The sequence below is a fragment of the Apus apus genome, chromosome 3, assembly GCF_020740795.1.
Source record: "Apus apus isolate bApuApu2 chromosome 3, bApuApu2.pri.cur, whole genome shotgun sequence".
NCBI classification, from domain to species: Eukaryota; Metazoa; Chordata; class Aves; order Apodiformes; family Apodidae; genus Apus; species Apus apus.
In genome coordinates this window covers 67,458,104-67,479,176 of record NC_067284.1, presented here as the reverse complement: position 1 = coordinate 67,479,176, position 21,073 = coordinate 67,458,104, and the positions used below count along the sequence as shown (strand labels likewise).

The window sequence follows — 21,073 nt, the reverse complement described above, 5'->3', positions numbered from 1 at the left end:
ACCAACTAGCAAGTTTTCCTCATTCAAACAAAACATGACATAAAGGAAAACAGCAGTGGCAAAAATTGTTAAAAATCTGAAACTGAATAGTAATAGTAACTATTAATACAAGCAAAGAAACTTTAAAGAATTCTTTTATATTTTGATAAACCTTTAGTTTCTTATGTGACTTGCCAAGTCCTACAAATCAAATAAACTACGGAGTTTTTGTCAAAACTGATTTATTGCCTCATTGGCTTATTATCTTCCTTTCCCTACTGTTGCAGGATTATTCCAAAGTTATAGTGATGTTTGAAGCCCCAATAACAAAGCTAGCTCAACTTTAAAATCCAGTCTCTCTCTCAGCTAGAAAGAGTCCTGTCTCTTCTTACCTGCCCTCGAACACTTGCCAAGTGTTTTATTGAAGTCTTTCAATGTATCAATTTTTACCAGTCTGAATAATTCTCATTGTCTTCTTATTCTAAGCCTTAGTCTCTCTCTAGCTTCTTGCTTGTTTTTGTCATCAAAATTTCTTTTCACTTGACTCTTTTGTTTCATCTGACATGAAACAATCCTAAGATTGAGTAAAGTAACTAAAATTTTGCCCTTCATTTTGTAAAATAGAAATTAAATTATTGAATATTCCAGTGGAGGCCAACCTATGTATGTATCTTCTGGCCTCCAGAAAGAAATAATGTATAGATTTATTTTCTTTTAAACTGAATTTGTCTTCCTGAATATTACTAAGTTCCTTAGTAATTACCCTGTGATGCCTAGTGACATTTTATATTGTGAACTGTATTCTCTAGTATAACCTGCCTGATGTATTTTCTAGGTTAATATTTCACTGTTTCTCATTTGTTGGCCAGTTTTTAGTTTGGTCTAAGAAAGTGGAGTTTCCTCTCTGTTACTGACCAACTAAAAATATTTAAAACTTGGATTTTACTATATGCTGCTTTCTTAGCATTTGCATTATTTAAAGCTGCACCATTTGTTTTTTAAGTACACTATTATTGCAAGTCATACAGTATACGAGCTGTAAGTTGCTTAGAATAATGGTTTGAAAGGAAGAATAATTGCAAACTGAAGATAATTCATGTTGCACAGGTATAAGGATAAGCAATAATCACATTTTTCATACATATTAGCCAAATGTAATCTCTTTTCATAACGACAGAGGGAGATGAGCAAGGGTCCGGGTGGTGTAATCTGAAAAGTGACAAGAATAAATCTGCGCTTAGTAGATCTTTTAATCCTGGTAGCCATGACAGCCAGCACAGCTGAGGAGAGAGGAGGGAACTTGCCCATCTGCTTCTGCCTTATCACCCCAGTTGTGACCTGAGTGCAGCACCCAGCCACGTGCCAGCCCTTGCTAACATTTTCTTGAAGTCCCAGGTACTCCCTGTAGGATCAGGTGACCAACTTGTCTCGTTCCCGTCATCTATCACTACCTGTAATGGGGTTTTCCAACTAGTGAGGTAAATGCAAGGAGAAAAACCTCAGGTGATTATCTTATACATCTTTGAGTTTGTAGGACTTTTGATAAACAATCTATCCTCTGATAAGACTGCATTTGTTTAGGAGATAAGGACCAAATTAATACATGGTCCACTGGTGATGTTATTACATGATGTGTTTTCAGTGTAGAGTGATAATTGATAAGAAAATGGAGTGGGTTTTAAAGTAATCCCTTACCTCTATGTGTTGAAAACCCTTCAGGTACCTGGTATTGCAGCAAGAGATTCTGTTCCATTTCCTTTGATTAGGCATGAGCTGTTTTTCAGCCCGTATTAGTGAACTCAAACCACATTTTCATAAGCAAATGTATTTTCAGATATTTTGATCAGTGTTAAAACCTGCTCAAGTAAGTAAAAAGTGCAGGTATGTTCTGTGCCATGTCCTGCCAGTATGGAGTCTGGAAAAAAATCAGTATTAGATAGTGGGTATGGAGGGGTGAAAGGCAGGAAAAAACACCCCAGAAAAAAATGGGGGGCTGGGTAAGCAAACCCCTGTATTGTGGTGGAGGAGTGCATTTCTATTAAAGGCACATGCAGGAGAGCAGTGCATTTAGAGCAGTCCTTAGTTCTTGTTGTGTTGTCCCCTGCGACCTTGGTTGGGTGCTCGGTAGGGTGACTAATGGTTCAGCACATTCTTTTTTCCTGGTGACTTGCCTGTTGCCTGCCTCTGGGTTTGTGATTCCCCTTATGCTGACTTCTGCAGTATTCCTTCGGTCTCTTATCTCAGGGCTTTGATGCATATGTTCTGAAGGTGGCCACCGTGACTTTGGGTGGCAGCAGATGGTAAACCTTCAGGCTGCCACCGGCTATACTGGTGTTAAGTTGGAAACTCAACGTTTGATGAAGAATCAGTAGTGCATATGAAAGAGCTTTTACTGCAGAAATATCTTTAATTAAAAAAAAAATTAGCATACTGAAACATTTGCTAATTTTTGTGCATTTAAAGGATCCTAAAATTAACTGTTTTCTTAAAGCTTGACTATGGTTATTTACCAGGCAGGTTTTATTTTATTTTTCTCCAATTAATTGTACCTACTATATTGAATGTAATTTAATTTATTTTCCACTAAGCTGTTGGGTACACTGTAAATCAAATCTAAGAAGCTAATTTTTTTAAGTAGCTGCTGTCAGCATCAGAATTAACCCTTGACTTAGGGAAAAAAAAAAAAAATCACAAGTAGAAAATCCTGTTTGGCATCACAGAGGATTGTTGCTGGCTGCCACTTTACTGAGATGCTGCCATGCAATGCTGGTATGTTCACTTGTGTTTTGTGATGTGCCTGGGAGCCCAAGTGCTTGTGTGAAATAGTGGTATCTGTGCTGTTGAATACACTTATTTACATTATATATTTATTTGTGGCAATTGCTATTTGCCTGTCAGTGTTTTTGGTCACATTGAGGTTGTCATCAATGCAAAAAAGTAGGGAAAGAACGAGTAAGTGACAGAGCTGCAAAAGCCAGCCTGATGTGTAGACCTCAACTCTGTCAAGACATTAGTAATACAAATAGGATTTTGCCGTGTCTCCTTTTGTGTCACAGCCTTGTTGTTCAGTGCCCAGGAATGCCCTGCTGTGTGAGTTTCTCCCTCTCCTCTCAGATGGGATGCTCAGCATTACAGCCAACAGCTCATTGTTTAAATGGTATCAAATATTACAAGTTACACAGTAGTCATCATCAGTGAAACAAGTTCCATCAGTTTATGCATCAAGGAACAGCCTAATCTAACACAAGCATCTCTGTGTGATCTGCTCTGAAGCACAGTTATGCAGCAGGGAATGCTACATGGAATCCTTTTTTTGTCTCATTGTGCCATTTGCACTTTGCATTTTAAAAAGAAATTTTAGAAAAAGAACTACTGAAAACTTGCAAGCACTCCCTTTTGCAATGGGGTAGAAGTATGAAGGAATGCAAATGGAAAAGACTTGCTGGGATAACTGCTATCCAGAAATTGGCTATAAAGCATGAGATGAGGAGAATAAGTTGGCAGTTGTGTCAATGGCAGGCTGACTGTTCTGCAGCAGCCTGGTAATGCATGCAAGAGCTTCTCATCTTTCTCTGTTCTGGATGCATGATTGAGCTGCTGAAGAAAGTGATGTGGAATAAACAAGTTCACAGTATGTGGAAAAAGAGACTGGTCACTTGGCAGAATGATAGGTAAGTTGTCAGAGTATGTAGGAAGGCAACAAGGAAGGCCAAAGCCCTCTTAGAATTAAATCTGGCAAAGGAAGTAAAAGAGAACATGCAGGGCTCCTTCAAATACATCAGTGGTAAAAGGAAGAATAGGCAAAATGGGGGCCACTGCTGAATGAGGTGGCATCCCTGGTAACAGAGGATGCAGAGAAAGCAGTTATTGAATGCTTCCTTTGCTTCAGTCTTCACTGCTGAGACCAGCCCTCAAGAATCCCAGACCCTGGAAGTAAGAGAGAAAGCCTGGAGGAAGGAAAACTCTTCATTGGTCAAAGAGGATTGGGATAGAGATGGTTTGGATAAACTGAATATACAGAAATCCCTCGGCTCTGATGGGATGCATCCACAAGTGCTGAGACAGCTGGCTGATGATGTTGCTCTAGTACTTTCCCATAGATCATGACAAACAGGAGAGGTGCCTGAGAACTGGAGGAAAGCCAGTGTCACTCCAGTCTTCAAAAAGGGCAAGAAGGATGATCCAGGAATCTACAGATGAGTCAACCTCACCTCTGTCCCTGGAAAGATGATGGAGCATCTCATTCTGGAGGTCATCTCTAAGCTCATGGAAGAAAAGGAGGTTATCAGGAGTAGCCATCATGGATTCACCAAGGGAAAATCATGTTTGACTAATCTGATAGCCGTCTACAATGGTGTGACTGAATGGGTAGAGGCAGGGATACCAGTGGATGTAGTCTACCTTGACCTTAGCAAGGCTTTTGACACTGTCTCCCATAACATCTTCATAAGCAAGCTTAGAAAGTGTGGGGTAGAAGAGTAGACAGTGAGATGGACTGAGCACGTGGCAGCGCAGAGCGGAGAGCGGCAGCGGCACCGGCAGCGGTGAGAGCTGCTCCTTTAACTACTGAGGATTAGAGAAGGGGCCGGGCTTCCCGGAGACGGCGAAGCCTGAGCAGAGCGAGGAGACCCGAGTCTGAGCGGGAATCCAGCGAGGAACAGGAAGGCTGACGTGCCGGGGGCGTGGCTGAGAACGGCGGCAGGTTTAACAGCGGCCATCTCGGCAGCTCCCTCCGAGCACGCGGCAGCGCAGAGCGGAGAGCGGCGCGAGGGCACACGGAGAGCGGCGCGAGTGGAGGCAGGGAGCAGAGAACACCGGTAAATTTCTCTAGCATGGTCACAACACGCCCTAAAACTGTATTGAAAAAGGATATGGGAACTCAGACGGAGGTTCCGAGCAGGCACGCAGCTGTGCAGGTCTCTGGCTGCAGCGAATGCCTCAGCCTGGCACTGGTGCCGGAGGGAGCCAGTGGCACCGCGTGTGTGTGGTGTGAGCAAATCAGTGATCTCCTCAGGCAGGTGGTTAGATTGACAGAGGAGGTTGAAAGACTAAGAACTATCAGAGAATGTGAGAGTGAAATAGATTGGTGGAGCCAAACTCTGAGGCAAGGGCAGAAGGACGAGGTTCTAGAAGAAGTGATGGATCCCCTCCCCTCCTGTCATCTGACAGAAGGAGAGAACTTTAGAGACGTGGAGGAATGGAGGGAGGTCCGTCCTCGGAGAGGCAAGCAAAAACCCTCCCAACCCCCTCTGCCCTCTGAGTTGCCCTTGAAGAATAGGTATGAGGCCTTGGAACTTCAAGGACAGGAAAATGAAGTTGGAGTGGTAGATCTGTCTAGTGAAGCACCTAGGACTTGTTGCTCAGCTCCACGCCTTAGGACTTCTTCAAATAAGAAGGAAAGGAGGGTAATTGTGGTGGGTGACTCCCTTCTGAGGGGAACAGAAGGGCCCATCTGTCGACCAGACCCATCCCACAGGGAGGTCTGCTGCCTCCCTGGGGCTCGCATTAGAGATGTTAAAAGGAAACTCCCTAATCTTGTAAATTCCTCTGATTACTACCCACTGCTGATTCTTCAGGTTGGCAGTGACGAAATTATTACAAGAAATGTAAGGGCAATGAAGAGAGACTTCAGGGCCCTGGGACGGCTAGTTAGGGGGTCTGGAGCACAAGTAGTGTTTGCCTCCATACCTCCTGTAAGAATGAGTGGAGAGGTAAACAGGAAGAGTTTAATGATCAATGAATGACTATGAGACTGGTGCCAAAGGCAGGGCTTTGGTTTTTTTTTGATCATGGGCTGCTCTATGAGACACCTGGCCTGATGGTGGCAGGTGGGATGCACCTATCCCAGAGGGGGAAAAGGCTTTTGGGGCAGGACTTAGCAGGGCTCATTGAGAGAGCTTTAAACTAGATGTGAAGGGGGAAGGGGAGAAAACTGGGTCTGTTAGAGACAAGCCCAAGAGGAACATACCAGGGCCTGAAGGAAGGTGGTCTAAGGAGAATTTGGTCCCACCAGTGTGCTCTACTTGCTTCCTGAAATGCCTGTACACCAATGCACGCAGCATGGGCAATAAACAGGAAGAGTTAGAGGTCTGTGTGCGGTCTAAGGGTTATGATCTGGTAGCAATAACAGAGACATGGTGGGACAGCTCACACGACTGGAATGTGGCCATGGATGGCTATGTGCTTTTTAGGAAAGATCGGTCGGTGAAGCGAGGTGGTGGAGTTGCTCTTTATGTGAGAGAGCAGCTAGAATGTATCGAGTTTTGTGCAGGGGCTGATGAGGGGCAAGTTGAAAGTCTGTGGGTAAGAATTAAAGGCCAGGGTGGTATGGGTGATACAGTTGTGGGGATCTACTACAGACCTCCTGATCAAGATGAGGAAGTTGATGAGGCTTTCTACAAGCAGCTGAAAGCAGCCTCACAACTACAGTCCTTGGTCCTCATGGGAGATTTTAACTACCCTGATATCTGCTGGAAGACTTACACAGCCAGCCTTTCACAGTCTAGGAGGTTCCTCCAGTGCATTGATGACAACTTCTTAATGCAAATGGTGGACAAGCCGACTAGAAGAGGAGCGCTGCTGGATCTTGTGCTCACCAACAAGGAGGGCCTTGTTGAAGCAGTGGTGGTCAATGGCAGCCTTGGCTGCAGTGACCACGAGATGGTGGAGTTCAGGATCCTGTGTGGGAGGAACAAAATACCCAGCAGGACCAGAACCCTGGACTTCTACAGAGCAAACTTTGGCCTCTTCAATCAATTGTTAAGGGAATTCCCATGGGACAAGGTGCTAGAAGGTAAAGGGGCTCAAGATAGCTGATCAACATTCAAGGACCACTTCTTGCAAGCACAGGATCAGTGTGTCCCAATGGGTAGAAAATCTAGTAAGGGAGCTAGGAGACCAGCGTGGTTAAAAAAGGAACTGCTGGGCAAACTCAAGTGGAAAAGGAAAATCTATAGATTGTGGAAGGAGGGGCTGGTCATCACTTGGGAGGAATATAGGACTGTTGTCAGAGAATGTAGGGAGGCAACTAGGAAAGCTAAGGCCTCCTTGGAAGTTAACCTTGCAAGTCAGGTTAAGGATAATAGAAAGGGCTTTTTCAAATACATAGCTGACAAAACTAACACCAGAGGCAATATAGGCCCACTGAGGAATGAGGTGGGTGCCCTGGTGACAGAGGATATAAAGAAGGCAGAGGTGCTGAATGCCTTCTTTGCCTCTGTCTTTACTCCTGCAGGCGTTCCCCATGAGCCCCAGTTTCATATAGCCCCAGAAGAAGTCAAGATAAAGGAGGAGTTTGCCAAGGTAGATGAGGATTGGGTTAGGGATCAGTTGAGTAGTCTGGACATCCATAAATCGATGGGTTCAGATGGAATGCATCCAAGGGTGCTGAGGGAGCTGGCGGAGGTCATTGCTAGGCCACTCTCCATCATCTTTGGTAAGTCATGGGTAACAGGAGAGGTGCCTGAGGACTGGAGGATAGCAAATGTCACTCCAGTCTGCAAGAAGGGCAAGAAGGAGGACCCGGGTAACTATAGACCGGTCAGCCTCACCTCCATCCCTGGAAAGGTGATGAAACAACTTGTTCTTGGCACTATCTCTAGGCATATCAAGGATGAGGGGGTCATCAAGAGCAGTCAACGTGGTTTTACCAAGGGTAAATCATGTTTGACTAACCTTATAGCCTTCTATGAGGAAATTACTAGGTGGATAGATGATGGTAGAGCAGTAGATGTGGTCTATCTTGATTTCAGTAAGGCATTTGACACCGTCTCCCACAGCATCCTTGTAGATAAGTTGATCAAGTATGGGCTTGATGATCAGGCAGTGAGGTGGATCAAGAACTGGTTGAAAGGAAGAAGTGAGAGAGTTGTAGTCAATGGGGCAGAATCTAGTTGGAGGCCTGTGACTAGTGGAGTCCCTCAGGGGTCGGTACTGGGACCGGTGTTGTTTAACATCTTCATCAAGGACCTGGATGAGGGTACAGAATGTACCCTCAGCAAGTTTGCTGATGACACCAAGCTGGGAGGAGTGGCTGGCACACCAGAAGGCTATGCAGCCATTCAGAGAGACCTAGACAGGCTGGAGACTTGGGCGGGGAAAAACCTGATGAAGTTCAACAAGGGCAAGTGTAGAGTTTTGCATTTGGGGAAGAAAAACGCCATGCACCAGTACAGGTTGGGGGCTGACCTGCTGGAGAGCAGTGTAGGTGAAAGGGACCTGGGGGTCCTGGTAGACAGGAGGATGACCATGAGCCAGCAGTGTGCCCTTGTGGCCAAGAAGGCCAATGGCATCCTGGGGTGCATTAGAAAGAGTGTGATTAGTCGGTCAAGAGAGGTTCTCCTCCCCCTCTATTCTGCATTGGTGAGGCTGCATCTGGAGTATTGTGTCCAGTTCTGGGCCCCTCAGTTCAGGAAGGACAGGGAAGTGCTTGAAAGAGTCCAGCGCAGAGCCACAAAGATGATTAAGGGAGTGGAACATCTCCCTTATGAGGAAAGGCTGAGAGAGCTGGGTCTCTTTAGCTTGGAGAAAAGGAGACTGAGGGGTGACCTCATCAATGTTTACAAATACGTAAAGGGTGAGTGTCAAGAAGATGGAGTTGAGCTTTTTTCAGTGATGACCAGTGATAGGACAAGGAGTAATGGATACAAATTGGAGCATAGGAGGTTTAAGGTGAATATCAGAAATTTTTTTTTTACTGTGAGTGTGACAGAGCACTGGAACAGGCTGCCCAGAGAGGTTGTGGAGTCTTCTTCACTGGAGACATTCAAGACCCGCCTGGGCGCATTCCTGTGTGATGTGCTCTAGGTGACCCTGCTCTGGCAGGGGGGTTGGAGTAGATGATCTTTCGAGGTCCCTTCCAACCCCTATGATTCTATGATTCTATGAAAACTGGCTAAACACTAGAGCCCAGAAGGTAGTGATCAGTGGTGCAGAGTCCAGCTGGAGACCTGTAACTAGTGGGGTTCCTCGGGGATCAGTGCAGGATCCAGTCCTGTTCAGCATCTTCATCAATGACCTGTATGAGGGGACAGTGTACCCTCAGCAAGTTTGCAATGATGCAAAACTGGGAGGATTGGCTGATTCACTTGAATGCTGTGCAGCCATTCAGCAAGATTTGGACAGACTGTAGAGCTGGGCAAAGAAGAACTGAATGAGGTTCAACAAGAATAAGTGTAGAGTCCTGCACCTGCAGAGGAATAACACCAGGCACCAGTGCAGATTAAGGGTTGACCTGCTGGAAAGCAGCTCCATAGAGAAGCGCTTTGGAGTCCTGGTGGGAAATAAGTTATCTATGGCACAGCAATGTGCCCTTGTGGCCAAGAAGACCAATGGTATCCTGGGGTGCATTAAGAAGAGTGTGTCCAGCAGGACCAGGGAAGTTCTTGTCCCCCTCTGCTCTGCCCTAGTGAGACCATATCTGGAGTATTGTGTCCAGTTCTGGGCTCTCCAGTTCAAGAGGGACAGTGATATACTAGAGAGATTCCAACAGGAGGCTACAACGGTGGTTAAGGACCTGGAACATCTGCCTTACAAGGAACGGCCAAGACACCTGAGACAACTTAATCTGGAGAAGACTGAGAGGGGACCTTATTAATGTCTATAAATATCTGAAGGGTAGGTGTCAAGATGAAGGGGCCAATCTTTTTTCAGTCATGTGATGTGATAGAACAAGGAGCAATGGATGCAAACTGGAACACGAAGTTCCACTTCAAAACGATGAAGGAAAAAAAAAACAAAAAGGGTTATGGAGCACTGCATCAGGCTGCTCAGAGAGGTTGTGGAGTCTTCTTCCCTAGAGACTTTCAAGACCTGGCTGGACACATTTCTGTGTGACCTGCCCTAGGTGATCCTGCTTTGTCAGGGGGATTGATTTGATCTCCAGACCCTTCCAATCCCTACCATTCTATGATTAAAAAGTCAAGCAAATATACTTGTGACAGTCTCTCTCCTGGTCTTACTGCTTCCTGAAATGTCGGTTTTCTGATCGATGATTTATTAATTTATTTGGTCCTTTAATTATAGGAGTGAATCTGGTTAAACCACCTTTTCATAATATGCATGCGGGCTACCTCCCCTCGAAGCAGATTTTTGGTTTGTTGCGCCCATGTAAAGCAGTCTGCCACATCCACATGGAGCATCACTAGGTGAATTTCTAAATTTCCTTTATGGTTCTTCCTGGGCTTCTTGAAGCCCCTTGTGAAGTAAACAGTCTTGCAGAAAGGTCAATATTGAATCAGTAAAGAAACAATTTTCCACAAAATTAAGTGGAGCTGTAGGTGATCATCAGGGGAAGGTGTGATGCTTGATGGGAAGGAAGAAGAAACAAGCTTCGTTAGTAAGACTGCTTAGTCCATCTAGGTCGCTAACCTCAAAGGCACACAAGTATTATTTGTTGTTACTACTGTTCTAAAACTGTAGCTACTACTTTCATTTTGATGTTGTAATATACCAACAGATGAAGTTGGCCCTAAAGGGACCTGTTGTCAACTTTATTCCTGTTGGTGGTAGTCATTCTATATGTTGTCTAATAGGGCAAGGGCTCAGTAATCTCTTCTGTTACACCATATGCTAATACAATGCTGATAAGCAAGTGTGAAAAATGAAAGGGAGGAATACATTAATTGTATTTGTGCAATAAGGTATGCTATCAAAGGTAATTATTCCATGACAGTTTTAGTCATAGCAGTTGTTTTATCGTGGAATAAAAGATAGCTTTAGGAACCTCTTATTGGAAAGACAATTGTATCAAATTAGTACCAAATTAGATTTTTGTCTTTATAAAGGTGAGCAAACCCATGAGCAGTTTTTAAATTGGTGTCTTCTACTCTACAAATGAACAAATCCTGTTTGAGGGTTAAAGAAGCTATTATTCTGTCCTTTATGCTGACAGCTTCATTACTGATTGGCCTACTGTTGGTATTAAAAAAATGTTTGGCTCCTTATGATCTTTGTGCATGCAACTATAATATTAATACAGACCACAGAACTGTTCATTAAGAAATGACTTTAAATGAGGTTGATGCTTGTAAATCTGGAGAGATACAGATGTTAAATGCTGCCATTCCTTTTCATATACAGCCGTATGGCTAATAATTTCCAAGTGGCTAAAGCTCTTGTTAGCAAGAGTGCTGGTGTGTTAAGAATGGCCCTATAAATAACTTTAAGAGCTGAAGTTGAAGGTGCTTCTTTTAAAGACTATTGTTAACTAAACATTATTGCCAAACAGATGGAAGGCATTCACCAGCCTGATGTTTTTAGGTCTAATTATATTATCTCCAGTCCTGTATGGCTCAATTGAAGAGGTGTATCCAGAGGCCAATTTATAATCATTTAGCCAACACCTGTTTGGGAGATATTGACAGTCAAAGGGCACATTTAAAAAAAACAAAATCTCATATGTTCTCATATTTATTGCCTCAATGTGAATGGTGTCTCATTACAAACAAACTTGGGACAAGATGAAAGTGACTGTAAACAAACAGTGGTTTGTTTCCAAGCCATTTTTACCTTCTTTTGGCACCTCTTGTAAAGTGGCTTTTATTCTTATCTTGTTCTTTTGGTTTTCTTTGTTTGCTTCAAATTTAATTTTATGCCTTTTGGTTAAGCAAAACCAATGAACAAAAACAGTTTTACAGTTGTTATTTATTCATGTGGTTTCCACTGTTTCTGGAAGCCTCAGGTAAAAGGCCCAAAAAATTCTTAAGCAAACTCAGTGGCCTGGGGACATTTGCCCTTCCTGACCATGCCCTTGACGTGGAAACTGTGTGTCATTCATTTTGCCAAAAAATCTCAGTAAACACCAACTTCTGTTGATATTTTTTTCACCACAAGATACAGAACACTTCTTCAAATTGGGTGCAACCCTAGTAAAAGAGGCCTTTGAGGTAGAGAGATGCCTGTTGCTCATATTTATTGTGCTGGGAAATTTGGTAAGAGAAGAATGATTAGAAAAGGCTCCAGTTTTGCTCCTCTTGCTTGAGACTCTCGGGTGGGATGGGGGGCAGTGTTTTCAATGCAAAAATATTTTTCAATCCCAAACAGCAAAGGTTGCTTAGCTGCAGCCGCTGCTTAAGGGAAGCCAGAACAATCCTGCCCTGAGCCCTCTCCTCCTGGCCTGGCCACCTGGGCCTTCTACATCTCTCTACCTCATCTTGCTGTGGGCACTGCATGGGATGGCTGTTTCCACAGTTCCCTTTGTGTGGGGAAAGTCACTTGGTAGGCCTCACCCTTCCAGACACAGGGGCCAAGACTGCCTTGCTGCCCCACACAGCTGGGAGATAAGGGAGACTGTGTGCTGTGTTCTTCTCCTGTCACCTGATGAATCGAAAACCATCTTATTTCTGACATGTCATTCCTCTGAAAGAAGTATTTGTTTATGTCTTCGTCTTCACTGCATCTTGTCTATAGAACTCAAAGTTTGGTAACCCCAGTGCTGGCATTTGCATCCCTTTAGGTATTTGATTTTGCAGCCTAAATATTTTGATATAACTGTATATGAATATTTATACTGAAGGTTTACAATGTCTGTTGTAAGTAACGAGTGACTGCACACTCTTGTTCCTAGAGGAGGGTTGAGCTTGTGCTGCTCATGTGGCTGTCTTGCAGCTGGTGCCTTTCAAGAACATCTGTGTTCTTGAAGTTTGAAAAGAATAAAATTCCTGAGCAGCGTGATTTGAAGAGGGAGATACAGAGGGATCCAGCTCCCTAAAAATGCAGTTTCCCAAATATACACACATGTATATTTTTGTTTGTTTTCAACACGTAAGTGGAGCTTGCTAAGAGGAAAGATGCTATTTAGTACTTGTCTCATTGCTGTAATGTGTTTAGAGTGTTTTCAGGAGAGGTGATGTACTCTTAAAAGAGGTGCTCTTTCATCTTTCTCCTCTCTGGAGCAAACCCATCTACTCATTTCTTCTTAAATAAGTCCTTTCTTGTTGTTGTTACCTTAATACTAGTTTACAGTATCCAATTCTGTTGTGGCTTATGAGTGCAGCAAAACAGAAATGGCAGTGGAGGAAGGAAACAGCAGCAATTGTATAGTTGGTAAAACATATCTATATCTATGTACCTATATATATATATATAAAATTTTTTTTGTCCTAGGAGTGTGTATGGCCAGTTTTTAGTTTAGCTTCTTGGAAAGAAGCTATTTAGCCACCTTGCAAAAAAACCTCTCTGGTAACCCACTGGTAGGCAACATGTTTGGTGTATAGGAAACCTGATGGGGAAAAGTGTTGCACTTTGAAGGCAGGTTGTTTCTATTATCAAGTTAGGATTCATTGTTTAAGTTACCTGATTGGGAGTCAGATGGCATTCTGCTAGTTCTCTAGACATCTATGTCCTCAATCCTATTTCTTTCCTAAAAAAAGACTGGTTATCAAATGTATGCTGCAGGGCTTTAATTTTTTTAAAATCATGACTTAGACAATTTATTTGTAAGAGTATTGAACACTAAATTTAAGAACCATACTTTGTTAACTTACTCATGTGATTCTTAATTTTTGCTTAGGTTTTGCTCGTAATGGACACAAGAACACAGCAGACATTTGTACTGAAGGTGAGTAAAGTCTTTTATTACTTTTCTGTACAGTTTAGCCTCCTAAATTACACCAACACACAAAGATCAATTTGCATCTACTGTATAGTTATTTCTGTGATATATGGTTATGTTAATAAATATATCCCTGTTAAGTGCACTGGAATTCTTTTTGTTGGTATTCAGTTGCTTTCACTTCCATTGTCTGTAACATCTCTAGTTCTCAGATGTGCTGATTTACTCACTTGACTTGCGACTGGTTATCGAGGCCAACACCTTGGCAGGCTTCAGTAAAGAATCACAGTTTCAATGTGCAGCTTAAAACATCTTTAAAGCCCTAGTGGCTCAGGACATGTGCAGGCTGCTGATGGTGAAAATTCTCCTTAGCCCAAATACATCCACAGCTCTTTAGTTTTTTGTCTTCCCTTAGCTGAAGAACATATTTGCCAAAGTGGATTCTGGATGACTGGTCTTACTTGAAATTGCTTTCCTAGGTTTTACATCGATAGGCTGTGAAAACTGAATTGAATGTTACTAAATGATTGAATTAACTAATAATTAATTGGTCAGAATGCAGTTTTTCACATTACTCTTTCATGTGCTCAGATCAAGATCCCAATGCGCTCAGAGCATCTGTGATGCTGAGAATTAGTTTAGTATGAGTATTGTTGTAGCCATTATTTCAGGCTCCCCTTGACACGAATATGACTGCTGATGGAAGGAGGGGCTGAAAAAATGTGTCCCCAACGTGAAGCTCTACTTAGTTATTAACATTTTGTAAGTTTGCTTCAGGTCTGGCTTACAACCCAGCCTTAACTTTGTGCATCTGGCATTTGAAATAGTTTGTCTCAAGTATGCACAAGGTACAGAAAACCTTTTTGTTTCTCAGAAAGGATTATTTGTGAATATTGTATAGTAGAACCTCACTTTATCTACTGACATATAGGGTAACATTGAATTTCCCATATAACTGCTTATGTTTATCAATATCGTAATAGGTCACACTATTGACATTTTTTTCTTTTTCTTTTTCTCTCCCCTCCCTTTCTCCCTCCCACATCAATTTTTTCACTTCTGGCAACTTCATCTCTATGCTACTTCCCAAAAATCATTACCTCTCAAGGAGACTAATCCTTTCCTTTTTGTTGTGGTGGTGGTTGCCTTTACTGAAGTACAGTGGAAATGTGAGGATTACCTGGAAGGCTAAGGCGTTCCTTTCTCTTTAGAACTTGAATTGAATGTTTTTAACAGTGTCTTTTGGTCACACACAAAAATAAAATTCAAAAAAAAAGGTCACAGGGAAATAACTGAGTGTCATCCTGATGACTTAGTTTGAGAGAGATTCTAATAAAAACATTGACCCATGTAATTGATTTTAATGGCAGCTTTGTGCCATCTTCTGTTCTCTGGAAATGCGCCAGATGCCATCAGCACAGCCTCGGGGGACCGAGGGGCATAGAGCAGCAGATGAGTGGTTTCTCTGAAGCCCAGAGTAACTCGGATAGATTAGTTTGGTTGATAAACACAGAGCACAGCAGGCTCCAAAGGCAACTGAGGGTACAACTGACCTTTTTGTTCTCTGTCAGGGTCTAAGGAAAAGTAGTGAGTACAGCAGGAGCAGAACGACCATCATTCCCCGCTGTGTGCCCAACATGGTGTGTCTGCACAAGTACATCATCTCTGAGGAGTCTGTCTTTCTTGTGTTACAGCATGCAGAAGGTTTGTCTCTCATTTAAGTATACTGTTGAAAAGAGTCAAAGGTTTAAGTTTTAATCAATAGTACATTTCATTGTCAAATTATTCTCTTATACGTCTAATTAAAATATTTTAATGTGACTAAGAGATGTCACGTAAGACACCCCACTCCCCTCCTCTGTCTCTCCCCTTTTTCCCTCTCATTCTGCAGTGGATCTGATTCCTGTTTCAAATGGCCGCAAGTCCTGATGGGTTGCTTGAATTTTAGCAATATTGAAAGCTTCCAACTGTTTATTTTCTACAGGAGAGTGAATGCAAAAACTATCTGCAGGACTTGCAGTCATCTCGGAGATACTCTGACTACTTTTGTAAACTGTGGCTAGCAAATCTTTCTAGCCTCTTAGAGTTAAAATGACAAGTGTTTTAACAAGAATTTAGTAACTGTGTGCTAAAAAACATGAACATTTGCCTGTTGGTTAATATTGCATAGTTGTTCTGATCTGGATTTTTAAGAAAATAGCTCATGGCATCACACAGAAGTTCAAAGCAGAACCACAGAGTTGTGCCTTCAAACTATTTATAAAATTCCTGTTAAATGTACAAGGGAACAGGTGGCATGAAATAATTACATTTTGATTTTTTTTATCTAACACCTGGATTTAAATATTCCCTAAATATAATTACCCATATTTGTTTAGAATGAATGCAGAATATAAATTTTGGGATTCCTATTAGTTCTTTTTTTAAGGAAAACTTAATAATTCAGCCAGAATGGATAATGTGAAGGAACTAAGCTCACTGATAGAGAAGATAATTGTATTATATTGAATATTATTTCTTTTTTTTCTAATAACTTATGTTTCGGCTTTTTCATGAACAGTTTGTCACATGAGGCCAGTTAAAGTTAACTTTAGAACATGAATGACTGTTTCTGCTACGTATGACTTAATTTTGCCATGAGTAGTGATGCATGAAGAAAAAAGCCTCGCATTACAATGCTGCCTGATGGTGTTCTCCAGGGTTTATAGTGTAGCTCTCTGCAATACTACCTTTTTTGAGGTGTGTGAAATTCAGCAGAATAACTTGGAGACTCTCATTTGAACTGTAATTACCACAGAGACTGGTATGTTTTGTTTGGAGAAATAATATTTAAAAAAACAACAAACCAAAACAAGCAGAAAACCAACTGTTGTCAGATACCAAGTGCATAATCAAATAATTAGCATAAAATAATTATTTAACCTGTTTCTAATATTTCTGCAGTTTTTGAAGACCTACAGTTTTTCTCTTTGTGAAGAGCTTCCTTCTCAAGACAGAAGGAATACTATGTGAAGAAGTAGCAGAATTTTAGGGCAGTAGTTGTCAGATGGAGAGAACAAAAATTTAAGGAAGGCTTTTTGTGACCCGCGAACAAATACAATGTCCTGGAAGTGATGATTTTATTGAGACAAGAGTGAGAAAAATGGAGACATTGCATGATCTTACATTTCATTTAAGAACAAAAACCTCAGCCCAATGTTTGGGGTGGATGGCGTATTGTCATAAAAGAATGATTCTCTCCTGGTCATCTTTGATATGGTCACAAATACAACAAATTGTGCGTAGCCTGGGTGTCTTGGTCTTACCAACATTGGCTGTAATGTTTTGAGTTATGTGAGGGAAGGATTTTTAATTTACTTAGTGTCTTCTAAATCAGATTTGTTGAATACACAGCCTTGTGGAGCATCACTCACCTTTTGTTTAATCTGACAACAGCAAAGGTGATGTCTGTCAAGCATCCTCACTTTGGCTGGCTTGGCAGCAAACACACTCTCGGAGGCAGCCATCACTCATGTTGCTTTTCTCCCAGTTGTGGATCAAAGCTGTGCAAGTAGGAGACTTGGAAGGAAGTGGCTTATTTTGAGGTGGAGTTGGGAGAGGAGATGGTAACTAGATATGAATGCTTTTTGCAGGGAGAGTTCTGAAGGGGAACAAGGGGTAGGGAGTGCTGGGGAGCGTTGCAGAGAGGGTGGAGGACTGGCAGGCTGTGCTGGCAAGGAAGGGGAGGGCTGTGGGGGCCAGAGGGATTTTGATGTGTGTGAGAACAGTTGTTGGTATTACACGGTACATGGGTTCACTTAACTTAGACACTTGTGGGTATAAGTTACAAACTGCATGGGGTTTTCCCTCATATTCTGATGAAGCACCAAGTAGGTTGAAAATGGGTTCACCTATGTCCTCGTTTGCAAACCATTAAAAAATGATGTGCCCTGAGGACTTTTTCCTATTTTTTCAGGGAATCAACAAGATTAATTTAAGGATAGTTGCCTGCTATCATGAACTTACTGGCTAGGGTCAAAACAGGCAAAGGGGAAGGAAAAGGAGCAATATATTTTCTTCTGAAGAGGGATAGCTGGTGTACAAATTCATGAGTAAGTTGCCTGAGAATGCATTAAAAAAATGTACTGCAGGTGTGGGGCCTGATCCCAAATACCTGACTGGGGCAGTAATTTTTTGTTAGCTCTAGAACTGTATGGCCTCTGCACATCACCCTGTCCCAGGGGTCTGGTGTTGAGAGGTGATTCAGGAGAAAAGGCTTCATTTGCAAGCTTTGGGATCCCTACAGATAAAGCTTGTCTTAAAATTTTGTCTGTCTCAATCCAAATATAAGTATAAGGTACTTGTAATTTATTTTGGGAAAGGATAGAAATTTCTTGGTCAATGCTTTTTAAGCAATAGTCTCTAAAATTTTGTTCCGTGACTTCACGAATGCTCATAACATTCATACTCTTGAGTAGTTGTGTTTCAAGAGGAAAGAAGATAACTGCCACTCAAATTTATAAATGCATTATTTTGTGGTGATTTATTATGTTAGATATGTTAGTTGCACCACTGGAAGATTCTAGAGTAGAATATTAAGTGGGCAATGGCTGGAGTTATAGTGAATTCAGAGAAGGTTTTAATGTCATGTACTGACATTATCTATTTGCTAAGCAGCTTGCTAGTTCCTGTTCATAGTAAATTTTCGCTGTGTTATGTGCAGCAGTATTGGGATTTTGAATGGAGTTCTGAAAGATTGACCCCAATCTCTTGCACAAGATGAAGACTTTGTGTGTGTAAAATCATGATGCCATTGAGTGCTCAGAATTGGTCAGTGAGATCTTGGGTTCTCTTACAGGCTTTTCTCACAGGCACAGTTGGAGGCTTCAAGGGTTTCTCAGAGAAGCACAGAAGTCCATAAAGTTATCTTGTAGCTTTGTTGGAAAGCACTTGGCAAATTCTAGTGTAGTAGAGAGCCAATCTGATGTTAATAAGGCCTCACTACTTCTTGGCAGTACTAACTCGAGAAATTTTAGAAACAGATGCTTCAAAAATAGGCTGGGGGGCTTCCATGGGACATCAAAGTTTAAGTGGCTGTTAGAAGCTGTCAAATCTCTTTAAGCATAAACAATCTGGAGTTGCTGCTGCTCTGGAGAGCACTCAGGAAACTTCATGCTGAAGAGGCTCGCTACACTCAGGAGCTGATAGACAACAAGGCAGTAACATTCTGGTTTGGAAAGCTGAGGGCTTGTTGTTAGGAAAAGATAGTGTTAGCTGTAAAGATTCAGCAGCAGTTGGAAAATGTAGGAAAGGTGATATGGTCCTCGGGAAGTGACTTTTTCAGGAGGCTGCTTTGAAATAATAGCTGTTGCTCAAAGTGCATTGGGAAGTGGGAGCTTTGCCTAAACTGGCAAACTTCATAGCAGAGATTCACCAGACCAGCAGTGGAAGCAGCCGTGTATATAGGACTGGTGTTTGTAACTACTGTCATGTTAGAGATTAGGTTGGAGATAAACTTCCAATTCATGTGTACTGCAACCCCACAGTGAGTGCCATTCAGGTGCTGTGGAACAATTATTATTGTATCATGGCAGTGCCTACATGTCTGGTTCCCTTTTGGCCCAGAAACTGTACAAACATCATTTTATGTAGTAATTGTACACTAAGGCAATTAAGTTTACCAGCAGCCATGTCTTTATTGAAAAGGATAGCGATCCTAAGAAAACCGTAAGTTTGTTCTTTTTCCAGTAGGGAAGAATAGTAATTCACATGAGATGCCTGACTTATGATTGGTGCTCCTGGCCATAAACAAATTCTTGTGCTGTGATGTAGAGTTTGGCCAGATTTTGACAGATGCTTTTCAGTACTCTGTTTTTTCTTCCCTATCCTATTGCAATTATTCAGGAGCCTGGATTGCTCACTTTGAGATTCTTTGGGATTTCCTAAATACAGTGATTACTGCATTCTTAGCTGTATTCCAGTTCTGCAGGAATTGGAGTAAACTTATGGGCCAAGCTAGCAAAAGCCATTGATTTATTTTGGGATATGTCTCCTTAGTCAGCCACTTTTCAGGCTGTGAAATGAAATGTGGATGTGAAACTGAAATGGTAAGTGTCTGAGCACCAGATGAGGAAAAATCCAATAGGTCATGAATTTTTCTTGACAGCTAGAACAAAAACATGTTTAGGAGAATAAATTTGCTGATCCATTAGGTTTTATTTTATCCTATGATTCGTACTATATAGCCTTTGTACCTTCACTTTGATGTTCATTTGTCAAGTGCTGTTAATAATAAAAAAACTTCAGAAATATTTGAAAGAATATTAAAAAAATTATGGAACTAACAAGATTCCTAGTCAGCTTCATCACTTGGTTACTTTAAGCAGGAATTTCTTGTTCTTTATTTTGGACAGTTGCTTTGTAGATTCTGCCTCTTGAAGTAGAGGTAGAACCTCCAGAGTGCTGGAAATGGGGTTAAGGCAATTCTAGTAAGTAATTTTACATTGAATAACTGCGGAGAATATAGAGCTTGGTGATTTTTGTGAGCTAAACAGAAAGAATGAGCTAGACTAGTTGTAGAATTGATGCATGGTAGAAGAAAATCTAACTAAATAATTGTATTAATACTCTACTTCTGAAATGGTGTTACACCCTAATAAAGTTTTGCTTAAAATGGTAGCTTTTATAGTTATTTATTGTTAGACTATTTGACAATGGCTGAAGCTTACTTGTTTGGATTGATTTCTATAATTTTAGTTTTTATAGATTCCTGATACTATATTAGCATGGCTTGCTAATGGGTTTTCTTGATCTTACAAAACACATGGGGAGAGGGGGAAAGATTATTAGTATGTCATTCATAAAGGCATAATTATATACCCAGATACAAATATCACTCTTGTTTGACCCTGGATTGGACATTTTCAGAAAGGAATAAAATTGTTGTTTTTCAGTATAGAACACAATTATTGAATAGCATTTATTTATGTATTTCCACTTGACCAGGAGGCCAGTCTTGAAATATTTATATGTAAACATATTTGGACATAATAATTTTTTTCATTTTATTTACTTGCATTTAACTCAAAATCAGAGTTGCAGTAAGTAGTCATTTCCACTGTTTTCTTAGTCAAAGTGATTATTAATGAGCAACTTCTTTCTTAAAAACCGAAGATAATAATAATGTCTTTACTAACAGATGATGAGTCACTGTTGCAGTTCTGTCTGTTTTCACAGGTGGACAGTGATGAATTCCTGAATCCTGTGAGGATCAAGAGATATTTTTTGTCTTTTGTAAATTTTAGGTTTGCTGAAAGTATTTAAAATTGAACATTTTAAATTGAACATTTAAAGAAAACATAGCCTGAACCTCTTGATTCTTGCAGTGTTTTTTCTGTGGGGTTTTGAAGGGTGCCCTTCTTGGGCCACCTCCTTTCGTAAGTTGCACTAAGGCTTTGAGAAGAGGCCAAAAACTAGTAGAGACTGCATGAAATCTAGCAGTAGTGAGGTGGAAGGAGCAGATGACAGGGTAAGTCTTCCATTTTCCATACTGCTGGGCAGCCC

At 41.5% G+C, this 21,073-nt stretch overlaps 1 protein-coding gene across 7 annotated transcripts in view; it reads left to right on the top strand.

Annotated features, from left to right (window-relative positions):
* The window catches only part of RPS6KC1 (ribosomal protein S6 kinase C1), a 142,389-nt gene that overhangs the window by 98,384 nt on the left and 22,932 nt on the right, over positions 1-21,073 (top strand). For 6 of the 7 annotated variants that reach the window (XM_051616321.1, XM_051616320.1, XM_051616323.1 and 3 more), the window contains 2 exons: positions 13,490-13,537; positions 15,103-15,235. The exons of the other annotated variant lie outside the window; for it this stretch is intronic. In XM_051616321.1, the coding sequence (XP_051472281.1) occupies positions 13,490-13,537; positions 15,103-15,235 (181 nt within the window). The remainder of the gene's footprint in view (positions 1-13,489; positions 13,538-15,102; positions 15,236-21,073) is intronic. 7 annotated transcript variants of the gene reach the window in all.